Here is a 17,143-nt window from a genome sequence, read left to right as displayed (position 1 = left end):
TTTTCTTGTTTACCGTTCTGTTTTATCATTTTTTAAAAGTAGTGTTTGTTTGGCTGGAGTTTGGGGGGCTACCATTGTGAAGACTGTTGCTTTTGCTTTGGTTGAGGATGGACTTACACTTTCAAGTAATGTTTGATTTGGATGCTGCTTAGCTCTTTAAGCAGTTCCTATCTGACAGTGCAACAGTCTCCCTGTCCTTACAGTTGCCACCAGGCATATACTTACGATTAAAAAAATAAAATAATTTGGCCAAAGATTAGACAATTAATTAAACCTTAGTAAATTAATACAATTAAGTTTGACCGACATAAAGTTAAAATAATCTAATTAAGTTGAGTTAAACCAACTATATTGCATTGATTTGATCTAATCCAACTAAATTATGTTGGCTCAATTAAACTGTTTTAATTTGAATTAAACAGATTACATTGCTTGCAAAAACATACAAATTCAATTACGTAAAGGTAATGATTGAGTGTGTGGTTTAGCTGGTGTTCAAGCCTAGTCAGTATGGTGTTCAGCTGGTCTTCAAGCTTAATCAGTCTAATGTTCAGCTGGTTTATCAGACTGATTAGGCTTGAAGACCAGATAAACCTGCTGAACATTAGATTGCCTAAGCTTGAAGACCAGCTAAATCAGTTGAACATTAGATTAACTAGGCTTGAAGACCAGCTAAACATCAGACTGATTAGGCTTGAAGACCAGCTAAACACCAGATTGCCCAGGCTTGAAGACCAGCTAAATCAGTTGAACATTAGATTAACTAGGCTTGAAGACCAGCTAAACACCAGATTGCCCAGGCTTGAAGACCAGCTAAATCAGTTGAACATTAGATTAACTAGGCTTGAAGACCAGCTAAACATCAGACTGATTAGGCTTGAAGACCAGCTAAACACCAGATTGCCCAGGCTTGAAGACCAGCTAAACATCAGACTGATTAGGCTTGAAGACCAGCTAAACACCAGATTGCCCAGGCTTGAAGACCAGCTAAATCAGTTGAACATTAGATTAACTAGGCTTGAAGACCAGCTAAACATCAGACTGATTAGGCTTGAAGACCAGCTAAACACCAGATTGCCCAGGCTTGAAGACCAGCTAAACATCAGACTGATTAGGCTTGAAGACCAGCTAAACACCAGATTGCCTAGGCTTGAAGACCAGCTAAACATCAGACTGATTAGGCTTGAAGACCAGCTAAACACCAGATGGTCTTCAAGCCTAGTCAGTCTGGTGTTCAGATGTTTTAGCTAATCTTCAAGCCTAGTTAATCTAATGTTCAACTGATTTAGCTGGTCCTCAAGCCTGGGCAATCTGGTGTTTAGCTGGTCTTCAAGCCTAATCAGTCTGATGTTTAGCTGGTCTTCAAGCCTAGGCAATCTGGTGTTTAGCTGGTCTTCAAGCTTAGGCAATCTAATGTTCAGCAGGTTTATCTGGTCTTCAAGCCTAATCAGTCTGTTTAGCTGGTCTTTAAGCCTAGTCAATCTAATGTTCAGCTGGTCTTCAAGCCTAGTCAGTTTGATGGTCAGCTGGTTTAGATGACTGAAACTCTAAAACCATCAAACCAGACAGCTTGGTTGGTAGCCTGCTAAGTCCAGTTGACTTTAATTAACTGTAATTTCAAACCTTTTTCTTTTGTATTGATCACACACAAGAAAGCAATGACTGAGGTAAAATTTAAAATGGCATTTTAAAGAAAAGAGTGACAAAAACCCTTCACACAGACATGAAGACTAAAAGCAGGTATGGCATCATTAGCTGTTAGTGGATACATTTGGAAAGTATTGTGCTGACCAGGCAAAACCACTTAAGAACAGGAGCCAGTGAACTTACTGAAGTCCCATCATTTACTAGCAACTGCTGACAGCCTTGGGGTTATTAATAGTTCTTGCCGAAATGAAAGTAAACACAACCTTAGCTTTGAGGAACTGTCTGTCTTCTTTAACATGTCAGGTAATAATGGCCATACTTAGTTCCCTCACAAAGACAAATTGGTGCTGCCTGAGAGCGCTAGCCAACTCTATACCATTCGCCCCTGGCTAAATGAAGAACTCATCCCAAGGGAAGAAATAGTTTTAAAAAATCTTAGGAAAGCAATGTCCTGTAGTCAGCAGAACCCTACCATTAAATATTACCTGTCTAGTTTAATCAATTAAATAAAAAAATAGCTGTGCTTCCCTATTTGTGCAAGGTTGGTAAGCAATTCTATCACACTAGTCTCATTTTAAAATATATATGTGGCTTTACTTTTGAAACAATGTGTATTTCAATGCTTATTCAGGTGCAGTGCTTAGCAACACAGACTTCATTTGTAAGTGGATCACTGTAAATATGATTTTTGCTTGTTTTTACAATTTAAGGGACAAGGTGAAATTATTTTCTGTGGTAATAGAGAGCTTGCCACAATGCTGTTTGAGTTTAACTTGTATTTAAGCCGGGACTATTCTTTTAAAAGGAATGTTCGCTCTGTTATATAAAAGTGCCAAGTCTGGAACTTTTATGGTGTTTTTTTGTCCTTTTTGGAGCTTGAGAGTCATGGTTGCTGTGAACTCGCTATATGCTGTTGTATGGACAAGAGTTGCACAAGAGTTCAGGGGTGAAAAGAGTACTGAAAAATCATACTCAAGTAGAAGTATTGTTACTTCCCAAAAAATGTAGTGTGAGTAGAGTAAAAGTACCTGTCCAAAAAACTTCTCAAAGAGTAAAAGTGTAGCTCATTTAAAAGTACTCATGAGTACTGAGTATTGAGTACTAAGTTGCAAAAAACACTGTATGCTGCATTTTGAAAATGCAGCACACATACCGTAATTTACATTCCCTTTTATGGCTGTTTGCCAGAAAGAATAAAAAATATAGGTATTTTATAAGTGTTTTTGACTACCAAATTTTAAAATACATCACTTATCTATGATAAACACTACATGAATCTGATTCCAAAAAAATAAAAGGGTGACATGATTACAGAAATTAAAAGATGAAAGTTATTTTCAATATCATAATGTATGAAACAATTACATTAAAATCAGTTTATGTGCAGGGTCTAAATTTCCCTTAATGACGACAGAGCGAGTTATTGTTGTGCATAAAACATGTTAAAAACAATGTAAGGAATGCAAAAAAAAATGCTAAAAAAGCAGGATCACTTGACACGTCATGTCCCGCACAGTAGAGGAGAGAGGGCAGGCGTGGGAAAAGTTGTTTGGTACAGGGGCCACATCAGGCTTTAAAGGAATAATTCACCCAAAAATGAAAATTCTCATCATTTACTCACATGTATGTCATCCCGTATGTGTATGACTTTCTTTCTGCTGCAGAACACAAATTAAGATTTTTAGAAGAATATCTCCGCTCTTTTGGTCCATACAATGCAAGTGAATCGGTGCCAAAATTTTGAAGCTCCACAATTCACATCACAGATACTTTTTATCTTTATAAAGGCTAAGCATAATTATAAATTATTTTATCATCTATACTTTCCTGGTAATTTATTATACCAATTAACACACTCTCTACATCAGGGGTCGGTATTATAAAAAACTTTAACTATTAATAATTAATAATAATTATTATTAACAATGCCACTGTTTGATTCTATTACATGAATACTTTTACAGCTACTAAAGTTATTCAGCCAAAAGCAGTGAGTGGTTTTCTCATTTTCTTGTTATTGTTGTTTGATTATTAGCCTTTTAATTACTTACTAGACAGTGGTCTTTTCGGTTACACTTCAAGTCCGACATTTTGGTACAAATATGCTTTTTGTCCCACTGTTTACGTTCACTTAAAGACATAGACATAAACGACTGCTTTGTTTAAAAGTCAATCTTTTATATTTTATCTAGATCAGCCAACCAGTGGTGCTCTTGCTATCGCGATCGATGTAATGAACACCACTGGTCTAGATGTAGAACATAGACTAAGTATAGAAAATACTCGAGGACATCTCTTTTTTTTTCCGACAAACATCGAGATCATTTATCGCCCAGCCCTATTGATAACATTGCATTAATCTCTCACAGCAACACAATAATCTCAATGACAGCTAAATTACAGGCTATGTTATACACACATAGAAGTCTGTAAGCAGAAATGTGAAATTTCTTTAAGTTAGAGGCAGGATTAATGCTGATATCTGGCTTGAGCAAGCTAAACTTACATGACACGATCAAGCAATTGGCCTTTTCGCTGCGAAAATCCCTTTCAGGTGCGGCCGTGGATGTTTAGGTGTTGAACTTTGCTTGAGGCAGCCTCCACATCCATAAGAGTTGGAGCCCAATCTATACAGCTGCCATTCAAGTTTTAGTGTGCTTGATTGTGACTGGAGTGATTTAACGGGAGTCATGAGACTCTCCGTAGCCAATCACGTTGATGGATAATAATAAAATCAGGACAGGGAAGTAGCGAACACAGATGCAGGGAAAATAGCGCAGTAAAAGTACAGTTACAGCACTTAAAATGTACTCAAGTTAAAGTATGCCATTTTTAAACTACTTAAAGTACAATTCCTGGGAAAAACTACTTAATTACAGTAACGTGAGTATTTGTAATTCGTTATTATACACCCCTGCAAGAGTTGAACAATGCACATTATCTATTATTCATTAAAAATGTATTATTCAAAATAACAAAACAATGTGTTTAAAATAACATGATGGTGAGTAATGGCAGAATTTTCATTTTTAAGGCAAACTATCCCTTTTAGTTTCTGCAGCTACCAGTGATTACAAGAGTGTTGTGTTTCATCAGCCAAATCATGTGATTTAGAGGTGAACAATGCCTCTGAAATTCAGTGTGAAAGACAATTTAAACATCCACAGAGTCAAGGTGGGGAGATGGTGGGGAGGGGAACTTTAAATTAATGCGTGTACTTTGAAAGCAAGTCTGCTCTTTCTGATGAAGCCCATGTTCTTTACAAAGCTCCAGGGAAATTGAGTTTTCCACAGGTGCCAATAGCTTCTCTAAATGGCCACATGTTCTAATATGTCTTCATGATTGACCGCCCTCCTGAGCCCGGCAGGGGAGGGTTTCATGGACCCAAGGTTGCTGGAAATATAAGAGTATGGGTTGAATGTGTTTGATGGAGCTATTGAGGCTGTGAAGGAGCTTTAATACAGGGCATGGAAGCTCCACATGTGAAGCAGTGTGTATAGTGTGTGACATAATACATTATTTACTTTGTGCACTGCTATGATTTTGGCTATTAAATTCACAGTGACTATACATTTCTTAGCTGTGCAGGTCCTGTATAGAACAGCTTCTAAAGTCTTCTATCAGTCTTGCTGTCTACAGCATATCAGTAAGTTTGTATTCAATCTCCTATTTATGAGTCATATATTAGGTTGGTCTGCTAAATATACTGTATATAGTAGGGGTACACAAGTTTAGAATAAAAATCTGAGATTCAAAATGTAATTTAGATAATAAACAGAAAAAGTTCTTTTAAAAAAAAAAAAAAAAATGCACAATAAAGAAATGTTATGCCATAGATCTAATTCATATTTATTAACCGAGGCAATATCTGTCTCGCAGTATCAGTATTCACTCAGTATCGGTTTTCACTCTATTATGACAAATCTAGGCTCAAACCACTGTGCTGTCATTCAAAGTGGCATCTTCAATTGCCTCTCTATAAATATAATAATAAAGGTTAAGGCAATGGATTGACTTGTGAAGTGTTGAATCTGTGTTTATGATTTCCTTCTTGCTGAATCAAGAGTATGTAAATGAGGTATGATGAAGGAAGAGTGCTGACATGATGATTTTGTGTTGGCAGGATTCAGTCGGGGTCATATCTGAGCACCGGTTGGTTCACACTCATTCTTGCCATGGACATGTGCAAGGAGATCCGAGTCTACGGCATGATCAACGACACGTACTGCAAGTAAGACTGATATGCAACCAAGAACTAGTCAATGGTTTGAAAGTAGCTTCATCCACCCATTTGCTGAGTGTTTATGTAGGACAAACTACAGAGCTGATAATAATTACAAAGCCTCAGCAATAGACAACACCTCTCTCGGTGGAGATTGTCTCGATGGGCTTGCCATAATGATAATTAATTTCACAAGGTATCAGATTCAGAGCAATAAAATATGTTTCTATAATATTTTATTGGTGATTGCTAAGGCAAGTATTACTATTCCTATTGCATTATTACTGTTACCAGTACTACTGCATTAAAAATTATATTATACTTTACACATAAAATTATACTTTTTCTCTTTCTGATTTGTGAAATGGTCATTTTGGCACAGTGGAATAATTATTTCATCAGTCAAAATTCTATTCCTGTGCAAAATAATAGTCCTGTGGCTCAACGAACTACAGATTCCCAGTGAACGCACATACGGAAAAAATTTTAATTGCATATCTTGAATGCATTTTAAGTCACATAAAAAATTAAAAAAAACATTTGCCATGTAAAATACTCCAATTGTCGTGTTTTCTAACTCATTGCCTTGTGTGTCTGTAGTTGGCAGCACATTAATCCCCTTTATCATGAATCGCACAGTCTGATTGCAGTTTAATAATAGTGTTCCCAACAACCTCATGCCCCCCCTCCACCCACCCCTTGCTGTAGATAGACATGATAAGCAAAGCATGCGATGATGTGATTAGTTTGTTTATAAACTAGCTATTATCATCCGTTTTCCCCAACCATTTATTAATTCCACTTTCTTCTACAAAACAAAGAGCAATTTTCATTTCACAGCAATTCCCAGTCACCTGTAAAGACTGGGAAATGAGAGAACAGTGGCCACAACAAAGTCATTCTAAAGAAAGGCAGTTGAGCTGGGAAGGAACAATTTTAGCATAATGTGGTGAGCTGTTGTTGCAATTGACCTCTGTTGAGCTCTTGTAAATTAATATTCAACAGGTGTTACCAGGAGAGAAAAATTGAATTACTTTAAAAGAAAATAGGCCTCCCGAGCTTCCATATCTCTAAGGGTATTCTCCTTAAGAATTTAGAGTATTCAGGCTTTGAGGAAAAAGTAAGAGTGGGTCAGAGCTTGAAAACCAAAACGTACCCTTATTGGTTTCTTAAAACACATTCCTGGGGCCTGTACCATGAAGCTAGTTGAATAAACTCAGGCTTACAGGATTGGTTTTGAGTTGACAAAACCAAACCAGTCCAATCTGGTTTAATTGGTACTATGATGCTGCTCATCAAGAGATCACCATGAAATCATGATGAATTAAAACACATGACAAGCACAAGGGATCACTGTACAATTTGAAGAAATTAAAGATATTTATACGGCAAAAAGAAACACCACGTCTGCTGCAAAATCTTAAGAGGACTGCTGGAAACAAATTCTGAATGTGATAAAAATATGAAACAGCTAATATATCAATGCATATTTGAATTCATATAGGTCCACAACAAGAGCACACAGGATTATTAATTTTAAAAGCTTATATTAATTTTAAAAGCATATATTAATTTAAATTGAAAGATTAATATCTATATAATAATACTATTACAAATTAATATAGGCTATTGAATAATTAAAAAGAGAGCACTTGCAATACAGCGTCAGGGTTCCCATGCGTTCTGGAAACCTGAAATTTGCAATGCAGTTTTCCAGTCATGGAAAAGTCATGGAAAATTAGAAAAATACCTAAATGTCCTGGAAAATAATTATTTGTCCTGGAAAATATTTCAGTATATTAAAACAGTTTGACTGTGTTGCTAGCAAGGTTTTCGTTACATGTACAAAAACATGGAACGATCAAGACTCTAAATAGGATAACAAATACGTACATTTTGTCACTGCCGGCGGCTGCGCATTGTGAAACAACATCAACGGTTAAGGGCGCTTACACCCTCACGATTGGTTACAGCTACTGCCAATTGTGTGCTTGGCTACAGCAGCACATGTACAGTGAGAAGCAGCACACGTGAAACTTCTCATTCATAAACAAACTGGATGACCTGGTACATGTATCGACCGACTGAATGAGAAGGGCATGTTGTTTGTTTACTTGAGCATCGGCATGTGAGTCTACCTTGTTCATCACGGAGAGAAAAGGGCGGAAGAGCTATTAATGCGTAAAAGTGACTGATGTTTATACATGTTGAGGGGCTTTCACATAACTCGCGTCAGCGCTGCCAAATACATTGAAGTTCATTAAGTGATGCATTAGCTCAACCTCGGATCCAGCTTCACACCAAAAGTGTTTTTAAACACGTTTTTGCCTTACAAATGATGTCTTTGAGAGCACAAAGCTACAATAAATATTTCAAAACTGTCCAAATTTATGAAGAGATATTGAATGTTTCATAACTGATTTTAATTAATTATTATCTTATCGTTTCCGATTATCCAGAGACCCCAGTTATTGAACTACAGTAATTGCATTCACCAAAAAAAAACACAAAGACCTAAACATAAATAAGCCCTCTTTTTATTTTTTGCAATCAAAGCAATAGCCATTTTTTTTTTCCAAATACATGTTTTCATGTTTATTGTGCACACCTCCCGCTTTCTTGCATGTCATGCTTGTAAAAACTAGTGACGCTTTCTGCAATGCTTGTCATGTGGTTGGCAAAGCGCCTCTTGACGCTGGCGTTGAGCGAAGTGTTGTCGCCTCGACTCAACTCATGTGAAATGTGCTTTACAATGATGAAAGGACCTTATTGAAACTCAAAATGATTATTATTAGGCTATTATTGTTGTCTTTTCTTATCAAAGTCACGCTCAGCAGTTTAAATACTATAGGAAAATTATACAGTAGATCTGCTTTGTTCTTATAATGTTTAAACATTCTACTGAAATTAGTAGATTTGACATGCAAATTTTAATAAAGCAGAAGGTAAGGACATTATTGATATTGATTATTATAATTAGACCACGGAATCTAGTAAAAAAAATGGCATTAGCAATAAAACGCAGAATGTCATGGAATATTACATATTTGGATGAAAATGAATGTTTGAATGTACAATTAATCAAATTAAAATTGTGATATGTCCTAGTGTGATAATTAAACTAAAAAAGTCTCTGATTTAATTGAATAAATAAATAAACTGCAAGTGATGCATGCTTCAAAATGAATATGTGAAGCCGGCCGCTCATATACTGAAAACACCTCATCATGGTCATCAAGCGCGCTCTTATGTGTGTGAGATGACAGAGACAGAGAGCACTTTGTGGGGACTAATAATCACACTGGGACATGGAGCAAACTGCATATCTGGAGGTGAGAAACTACCGTAAAATACAAACAGAAACGGCAAAATAAAAGCTTGATTTAAATGGACACATGTGTTTTTGCTTAAATATGACACTTGTTGGGTACATGAAATGTCCCGAAAATGTCCTGGAAAATTGTGCCTTGAAAAGAGTGAGAACCCTGCTGCATGCAATAATTATTATGCAATATGAAGACATGCTTGTTCTTTTTTTAAAACGTACTTTGTTTACCACTTATTGAATTTCATATGAAATACAGTATGTTCATCTCTATTCCATGATACAAACAAGTTTGGGGGGCATTCATCCATTTTTATAGCCATCTTGTAGAGTGATTAGGCTTTTAATATTTTAAAAGTGATCATTTTTGGCAGGCATTATATTAATTCATCTCACTAGCTATTTTATAGAATGCCTAATATTATACGTGAGTTTATATTTTCATAGATACTATATTTTTATTTTGAGTAGGCAAATGAAAAACAATTATAGTGTATTTAAATTAAATAAAAGACTACCGTAAATCTATATTCAGACTCTCAAATGAATAATTTATCAAAAAGAGTAGATTTCGTGGATTTCTACAAAAAAATAATTCTGTAATGTGCGCTTTAAGAGACACGGGTGAGTGACTTCATTGTCACATTGTCATGGGGGAGTGACAGAGATGTCACTTTACTCACAGCTGATCGCTGACTCACAGTTATCGATCTGTAATCAACAACAAAACCTGCCACAGAGCAGGTTAGCCATGTAGCACAAGTTAATATGGCGATGAACACCAGTAAAAGCTGACCCACCTTCATGTTACCTGAAACCAGGGTTGACGTAAAGTAAATTGAAACTTACATGGCTAGCCACTGAAAACGGCTTCATGGTACAGGCCCCTGGTCTTAATGTGCACAATTAGCAATTTAAGTTATTAGGTGCTGAAATATTGATTGGCTGCTGGCGGCTGTTTTTTTTCATTTGTCGAATCTATATTTTGGCACTTGAACAAAAGAAAATGCATGCCAAGTTCCAGCTTCCTTGATATGGTTGCAAAGTTATGGCTGTTTTTTAGTTATAGAGTCCCCTGCGGGGAGAACTGGACAAAATTTGGTGTGCATCCTCAAAATGTCTTCCTGTCGAGGTTTACCAAGTTTCTTTCAGTTTGGACTCTGCATTTAGTAGAAATTGGTCCATAAGTGAAAATGGGCCACGCCAAAGCATTCCATTGGCTTGTAACTCCAAAGAGCATTGACGAATCAAAATTCTTTGGATAACTTTTTGTCAGGAGGGTCTTTAGATGATATATCAGCCTAGGAGGAGTTCGAAATCAAAATGGCAGAAAAACTATAAATCCCTTCACTCTAGGAATTGAAGAGAAAAACTTATTTTCATTCCTGCTCATACGATTCAGGAGTTTTGTAAAAGTGTTAATTAAAATGTCACCTAGAGTCAGATGGGTGTGTGTATGTCTGAGTAGGGTTTGGGATTTGGGATCATCTGGCTATGTTTGGGGTCTCTACAACATACGGTCTCTGACACCCAGACACTTTTTAGGTCAGTAAAAGAATAATAAGAAAATAAGTAAAAATAAAATATACAATTTATGTGGTACTTGGACCCTTAATAATAATAGAATTGAAAGAGAAACTTTACCATTAATATACATTAAGATGTTCTTAAGAGTGAACTCACATTTAGGTCTGGATGCATTTTGGAATTGAATGTCCACATGTCGTAATCAAGTCAGTTCCTGATGCATAAAATCAAGTCCAGCTAGGAGCGGTTCTAGGGTCAGTGGGTATTTGGGGCTTTGCAAAGACCTCTGTGGATACGTATGGGGCCATCATTTAATGAAATATCAGAATATATTACACTTAATAATAAAAGTTTAAATGTTACATCTGAGTTGTCATTTATATAGTAAATCTTTAAATATTACTTAAACTGTAACTGAAAGGTCCCACAAACTTTTGTGTCAGCCTCAGGGGCCGTTTACATGACAACATTTTCAACTAAAAACTGAAAACTTTTTATGCGTTTTGGCTGTTCGTTTACACGACAACAGCGTTTTGGGGCCTGAAAACACAAACTTTTGAAAATGGGTTTGAAAGTGCACGTTTTTGAAAACGATGCCGTTATCGTCTCCGTGTAAACATAAAAAAACATGAATTTGTGAAAACGATGATGTCATGCGCACGCATATTACGTATTCAGTCTATAGGCATGTGCGCGAGACATTCAAAACTACAATGGCGGACTACAGGACTGTGTTTGGACTGCTCAAGATTTTGAGTTTATTGATGCTTCTCCAGCGAAGTAATTGTAGTAATAAAGCAACCTCATCGTCCGTCCAGACAAAATTGCTCGATGCTTTCGCCATCTTTGTTGTTTGTATTCACCGCTCTGTGGAAGAATGCTTATGTGCGCAGGCGTGTAGTGTTTCTTTACAAAGTGACATTGCCAACTACTGGCCTGGTATGCATAATGCAGCCTTTTTAGTCATTTTCGCGGATCCGTGTGAACGGGGATCTTTTTGTCATCTGTACGTGAAACTTTTCAAAAACGCAAAGGAAAAACTTTTCCGTTTTTAGTACATCGTTGTCTTATAAACTTACCCTCAGCTGTTCTCAAAGTTGCGTGCTTTTAACAGTATGTACTTAAGTATGTAAAACGTGATCTAAAAAACACTATTTTTATCCCTTTCAGCTTACCGTAGTTCAAAGCACATTGTGTACAACTGACAGTTTTATAGCCTATTATTGATTCATCAGGTGTTTTAAAGTTATTTTAGAAGATAGCAGGCTGTAAATACTGTAAAAGAAACAGGTGATTATGAGAAAAAATAATTGTTGCTAGTTTGCCAAAATTTTGCTTAAATGGCATGCCTTTTTTTTTTTTTTTTATCATTTTGATATGTTCCATGAGGTTTACTTATAATATTAGTAAAGTTTCTTTTTTTTTTTTTTTTTTTTTGCACAAAAAGCAGCCATATATTTGTAAAACATCATTTTCGACCCTCATTCTGACCCATTGTCAGAAATGCTCGGTTTTTTGTTGCTGCTTCTGCTTTAAGTTTAGATTGCGTCATCCCTGGGTTTTAGGTACCCTGAAGGTTGGTCGGCCTGACTGTTCACACATACATCCATATGGACTCATTGCACTGCCCCCCCCCCACATACTATACATTTATTGCACTAATTAACAAATACCTCACCCTAGCCAAACTGCCAAACTGCTGGAATAAGTTTTTGCACAATTCTCCTTGTCGTTGGTACAGGATGTTGCACTAGCGGTTTTATAACTGGTTGTCTATTGTTTGTATTTATATTGTCTATTGCTTGTATGTAAATTGTCTATAGTCTGTATATACTGTCCCTCATGTCTGGACATACTGTCGCTCATGCCTATTTATTGTCAGTCTGTAACGTGGTGCTTCTGTGCTGCTGTAATTCTGCTAAATGTTGAATGTTTGCACCAAGGTTTCTTGGAGAACGTCATGGTTGGAGGGAACGAGAAGTTGTGTCGATGTAGTGACACTAGGGGTCACTCTTGGGAGCCCCAAACACCTCTGCTTTTTTTAAAAAAGGCCAATGGGAATTGGCGAGTGGAATTTACATGCCACTCCCCCGGACATATGGGTATAAAAGGAGCTGGTATGCAACCACTCATTCAGGTTTTGTGCTGAGGAGCCGAGACCAGGTCCCGGCCATTTCAGCGGGTAGTTCAGCATTATGGCAAGAGAGACACAATGTCTCGTTCCCTCCATCAGGGAACGGAGGTTACGAAAGTAACCATGACATTCCCTATCTGTCACTCACTCGACGTTGTGTCGATGTAGTGACACTAGGGTTCCCTATACAAAACGCCACAACTAGCTGAACTGTGTTACGTGAACTGGCGGTGCGAGACGGGCAGACCACTGTGTGCCTCGTAGCCAGCGCACCAGGCCATCATATAACCTCCCCCAACGCTCTTATGAGCATCGAACGGTCCTTCAGGAACAAGTCGACTGCCCAACAATAGGGACAGGCTAGCCCAGCCGAGGCCTCTTTTCCCTCTCTTTTCTCCCCAAAAAGAGTGGAATTTGTTAACCGACTGGGAGCCATAAGTGTCTACGTCGGGGGGTGTCCCGCCCAAGGGGAAGACTCTGTGGAGACCACACCCCACCCAAAAAGGGGGGGGGGTGGGTTTGAGTGGAATACGTCACATGGTCTTACAGAGTCTTGTCGGAAGTTTGTCATGTGGAGAGGTCCCATGGTAGGTCCTACCCGAAGGGGGAGGAGTTTCTACAAAGCATGGCGACCGGGGGCAGAGGGACCTCTGCCCAAGGAAGACACAGGTTACCGACAGGGAAAGGATTTTGCAGAAGATATCACATGGGGTCGCCTTTGGGGTACACCCGGTACACCCGGCCAGCTGTCCCGGAACTTACCTGCTCGTGCCTGCCAATACACGGGACAAGACCGGCTCAACCCAGAGATTGTAGAACCTCGCAAAGGTGTTGGGTGCTGCCCAGCCCACTGCTCTACAGATGTCTGCCAAAGAGGCGCCACAGGCCAGGGGCCAGGAGGCCGCCACACTCCTGGTAGGGTGGGCTTGTAACCCCGCAGGGGGTGGCACATCCTGAGCCTGATATGCCATCGCGATGGCGTCAATGACCCAGTGGGTGATCCTCTGTTTGGAGACAGCGCTTCCTTTCCGCTGTCCACCAAAGCAAACAAAGAGCTGCTCGGAGCTTCTAAGGCTCTGTGTGCAATCCAAATAGATGCGTAAAGCTCGCACTGGACACAGCAATGCCAAGGCTGGGTCTGCCTCCTCCTGGGGCAGCGCTTGCAGGTTCACCACCTGAACCCTAAAAGGAGTCGTGGGAACCTTGGGCACATAGCCCAGTCGGGGTCTCAGAATCACGTGAGAGTAACCCAGACCAAAATCCAGGCATGATTCCCTGACAGAGAATGCCTGCAGGTCCCCTACACTTTTGATGGAAGTGAGCGCAGTCAGGAGGGCAGTCTTCAAAGAGAGTGCCTTAAGTTCAGCTGACTCCAAGGGCTCAAAGGGAGCTCCCCATAGACCCTGAAGGACTACAGAGAGGTCCCACGAGGGGACGAGGTGCGGTCTGGAGGGATTCAACCGCCTAGCGCCTCTCAGGAACATGATGATCAAGTCATGCTTCCCCAAGTACTTACCATCTACTGCATCATGATGAGCCGATATAGCGGCTACATACAACTTCAAGGTGGAGGGGGACAGCCGCCCCTCCAGCCTCTCCTGCAGGAAGGAAAGCACCGATCCGACTGTGCATCTCTGGGGGTCTTCACGTCGGGAAGAACACCACTTAGCGAACAGATGCCACTTCAAGGCATACAGCCCTAGCCTGAGTGATCATGTCTACCACCGCGGGTGGTAGGCCACTTAGGTCTTCTGTGTCCCGTCCAAGGGCCAGATGTGGAGATTCCAGAGGTCTGGTCATGGGTACCAGATGGTGCCCCGTCCCTGAGAAAGAAGGTCCTTCCTCAGGGGAATTCGCCAGGGGGGGCTGTCGCGAGGAGCGTGAGATCCGAGAACCACGTCTGGTGGGCCAGTAGGATGCTACTAGGACGATCTGCTCCTCGTCCTCCCTGACCTTGCAAAGGGTCTGTGCAAGTATGTTCACTAGGGGAAACACGTATTTGCGTAGTCCAGGGGGCCAGCTGTGTGCCAGCGCATCTATACCGAGGGGTGCCTCGGTCAGGGCGTACCAAAGCGGGCAGTGGGAGGATTCCCGGGAAGCAAACAGGTCTACCTTTGCTCGACCGAATTGACTGCAAATCAGCTGGACCACCTTGGGGTGGAGTCTCCACTCTCCCCTGAGGGTAACCTGTCATGACAGCGCATCCGGGATGTGAGTGGCTCGTAGCGACTTGAGGCGCTGCTGACTCTGCTGACTGCTAACTGAGGAGGAGACGGTGGGCGAGTTGTGACGTGCAATGGGAGTGTAGACTGCCTTGACGGTTGATGTACGCTACCGTCGCTGTGTTGTCCATCCGGACCAACACGTGCTTGCCCTGGATCAATGGCCGGAACCTCCGCAAGGCGAGCAGTACTGCCAACAACTCTAGGCAGTTGATGTGCCAACGCAGCCACGGACCAGTCCAGGAGCCAGTGGCTGTGTGCCCGTTGCATACGGCACTCAAGTCCATCTTGGAGGTGTCTGTTGTAACCACGATGCGTCTGGAGACCTGCTCTAGGGGAACCCCTGCCCATAGAAATGCAAGGTCGGTCCAAGGACTGAAGAGGCGGCGACAGATCGGCATGATGGCCACACGATGTGTCCCACGGCGCCATGCCCATCTCGGGACTCGAGTCTGAAGCCAGTGCTAAAGCGGTCTGATATGCATCAACCCGAGCGGTGTGGCCACCGCTGAGGATGCCATATGCCCCAGGAGCCTCTGAAAAAATTTCAGTGGAACCGCTGTCCTCCGTCTGAACGCCTTCAGACAGTTCAGTACCGACTATGTGTGCTCGTTCGTGAGGCGCACTGTCATTGAGACTGAGTCCAACTCCAAACCAAGAAAAGAGATGCTGTGAACTGGGGAGAGCTTGCTCTTTTCCCAGTTGACCCAAAGCCCCAGTCGGCTGAGGTGCCGGAGCACGAGGTCCTTGTGTGTGCACAAGGGCGGGGGGTCTGCCGCTGGAGCGCCATACCTGCAAAAATGGGATGGTGGACGGTGGTCATGACGACGGCTGTGCGCACCGGACATGTGACCCAGGAAATGAGAAAACCACTCTTTTGTTGAACTTTTTGGTACCGTAGCCTCTTGGGCATGCAGCAAAAAATGAAACAAAGGATTCTCCTCCCGGCCCTCCACCAAGTGGTCTGCTCACCAGCTCCAGAGAAGCAGGTCTCCTCGCCCCTGGGTCTCCCGTCTCAGGGGCGCTTTGAAGCCTTCCTCGGGTTCTTAGCGGCAGGCCGTGAAATGGGTGGCATCTGCTTCCTGTGTTGGGTTCCACACCGGGGCCGGGCCACGGGGGTGGGCTGCAGCGGAGCCGGTGTTGTTGCTGCAGTAGGACGCCCTTGGCGATGAGCAGAAGGGGTGTGGGGTCTTGAGCCACGCCGGGGCAGGATGTGTTGTATGGCCTCCGTCTGCTTATTCACCCTGGGAGATGGGGGCATCAAGGAACCGTGCCTTGTCAGCCTCTTGCATCTCAACTAAGTTGAGCCAAAGGTGGCGCTCCTGGACTACCAGGGTGGACATCGCCTGCCCGAGAGACCGCGCCATGACCTTCGTCGCCCGGAGAGCGAGGTCAGTTGCCGAGTGCAGAACAAGAGGTCAAACTCGCCCTGAGATGAGCCGGCGGTCTCGTCCGAGCGCCCGACCGGGGCAAGTGAGCGTGCTGGGGAATGGGAGGTCCGTGGGGGGATACCCGGCGGAGGTGGTCCCATTGATGACCCCAAATCGCCCCCAGTGCTAACTGGCACGGCCTCATACCCGTAGGTAGAAGGACCGAGGCGGGGAGCCGCTGGGGTGGCTTGCTTTCTTACGAAAGCAAGCCGCGACCGCAACGTTGCCATGGTCATGTTCTTGCAATGAGGACAAGACCCATCCACGAACGATGTCTCAACGTGGGTAGCGCCCAGACAAGTAAGACAGCGATCGTGGCCATCAGAAGCGGAGAGATAACGACCGCAACCAGGAATAACACACAAACGGAAAGACTCCTTTAAAAAGAAGTTCCGTGTGTGCGCCGCTCTTTTAGAATGAAAATATACTCTTTTTTTTTTTTTTAGAATATACTCTTTTGTTATTCTGCCGAAGCACCCAGGGGCGTTCTCTGCACTCCACGGGTGCAGAGGGGGAGAAGCCGCTGAAATGCACCGTAAAATCCAGCAGATTAGGTGAATGAACTCGCGGATGAATTCAGCTTCAATGAATAGAGCCGCTCGGCTCCGAAGAGAAAATCTGAATGAGTGGTTGCAT

The 17,143-nt window shown here is 41.7% G+C and overlaps 1 protein-coding gene across 1 annotated transcript in view; it reads left to right on the top strand.

Moving 5' to 3' along the window:
• The window catches only part of LOC127440346 (alpha-N-acetylgalactosaminide alpha-2,6-sialyltransferase 3-like), a 141,359-nt gene that overhangs the window by 110,915 nt on the left and 13,301 nt on the right, over window positions 1-17,143 (top strand). The window contains exon 4 of the mRNA XM_051696885.1: window positions 5,771-5,878. Coding sequence (XP_051552845.1) covers window positions 5,771-5,878 — 108 coding nt within the window. The remainder of the gene's footprint in view (window positions 1-5,770; window positions 5,879-17,143) is intronic.

This window comes from Myxocyprinus asiaticus, chromosome 5 (genome assembly GCF_019703515.2).
Source record: "Myxocyprinus asiaticus isolate MX2 ecotype Aquarium Trade chromosome 5, UBuf_Myxa_2, whole genome shotgun sequence".
Taxonomy (NCBI): domain Eukaryota; kingdom Metazoa; phylum Chordata; class Actinopteri; order Cypriniformes; family Catostomidae; genus Myxocyprinus; species Myxocyprinus asiaticus.
Note: the sequence above shows the minus strand (reverse complement) of the source record. Positions and strands in the feature narration are given on the sequence as shown.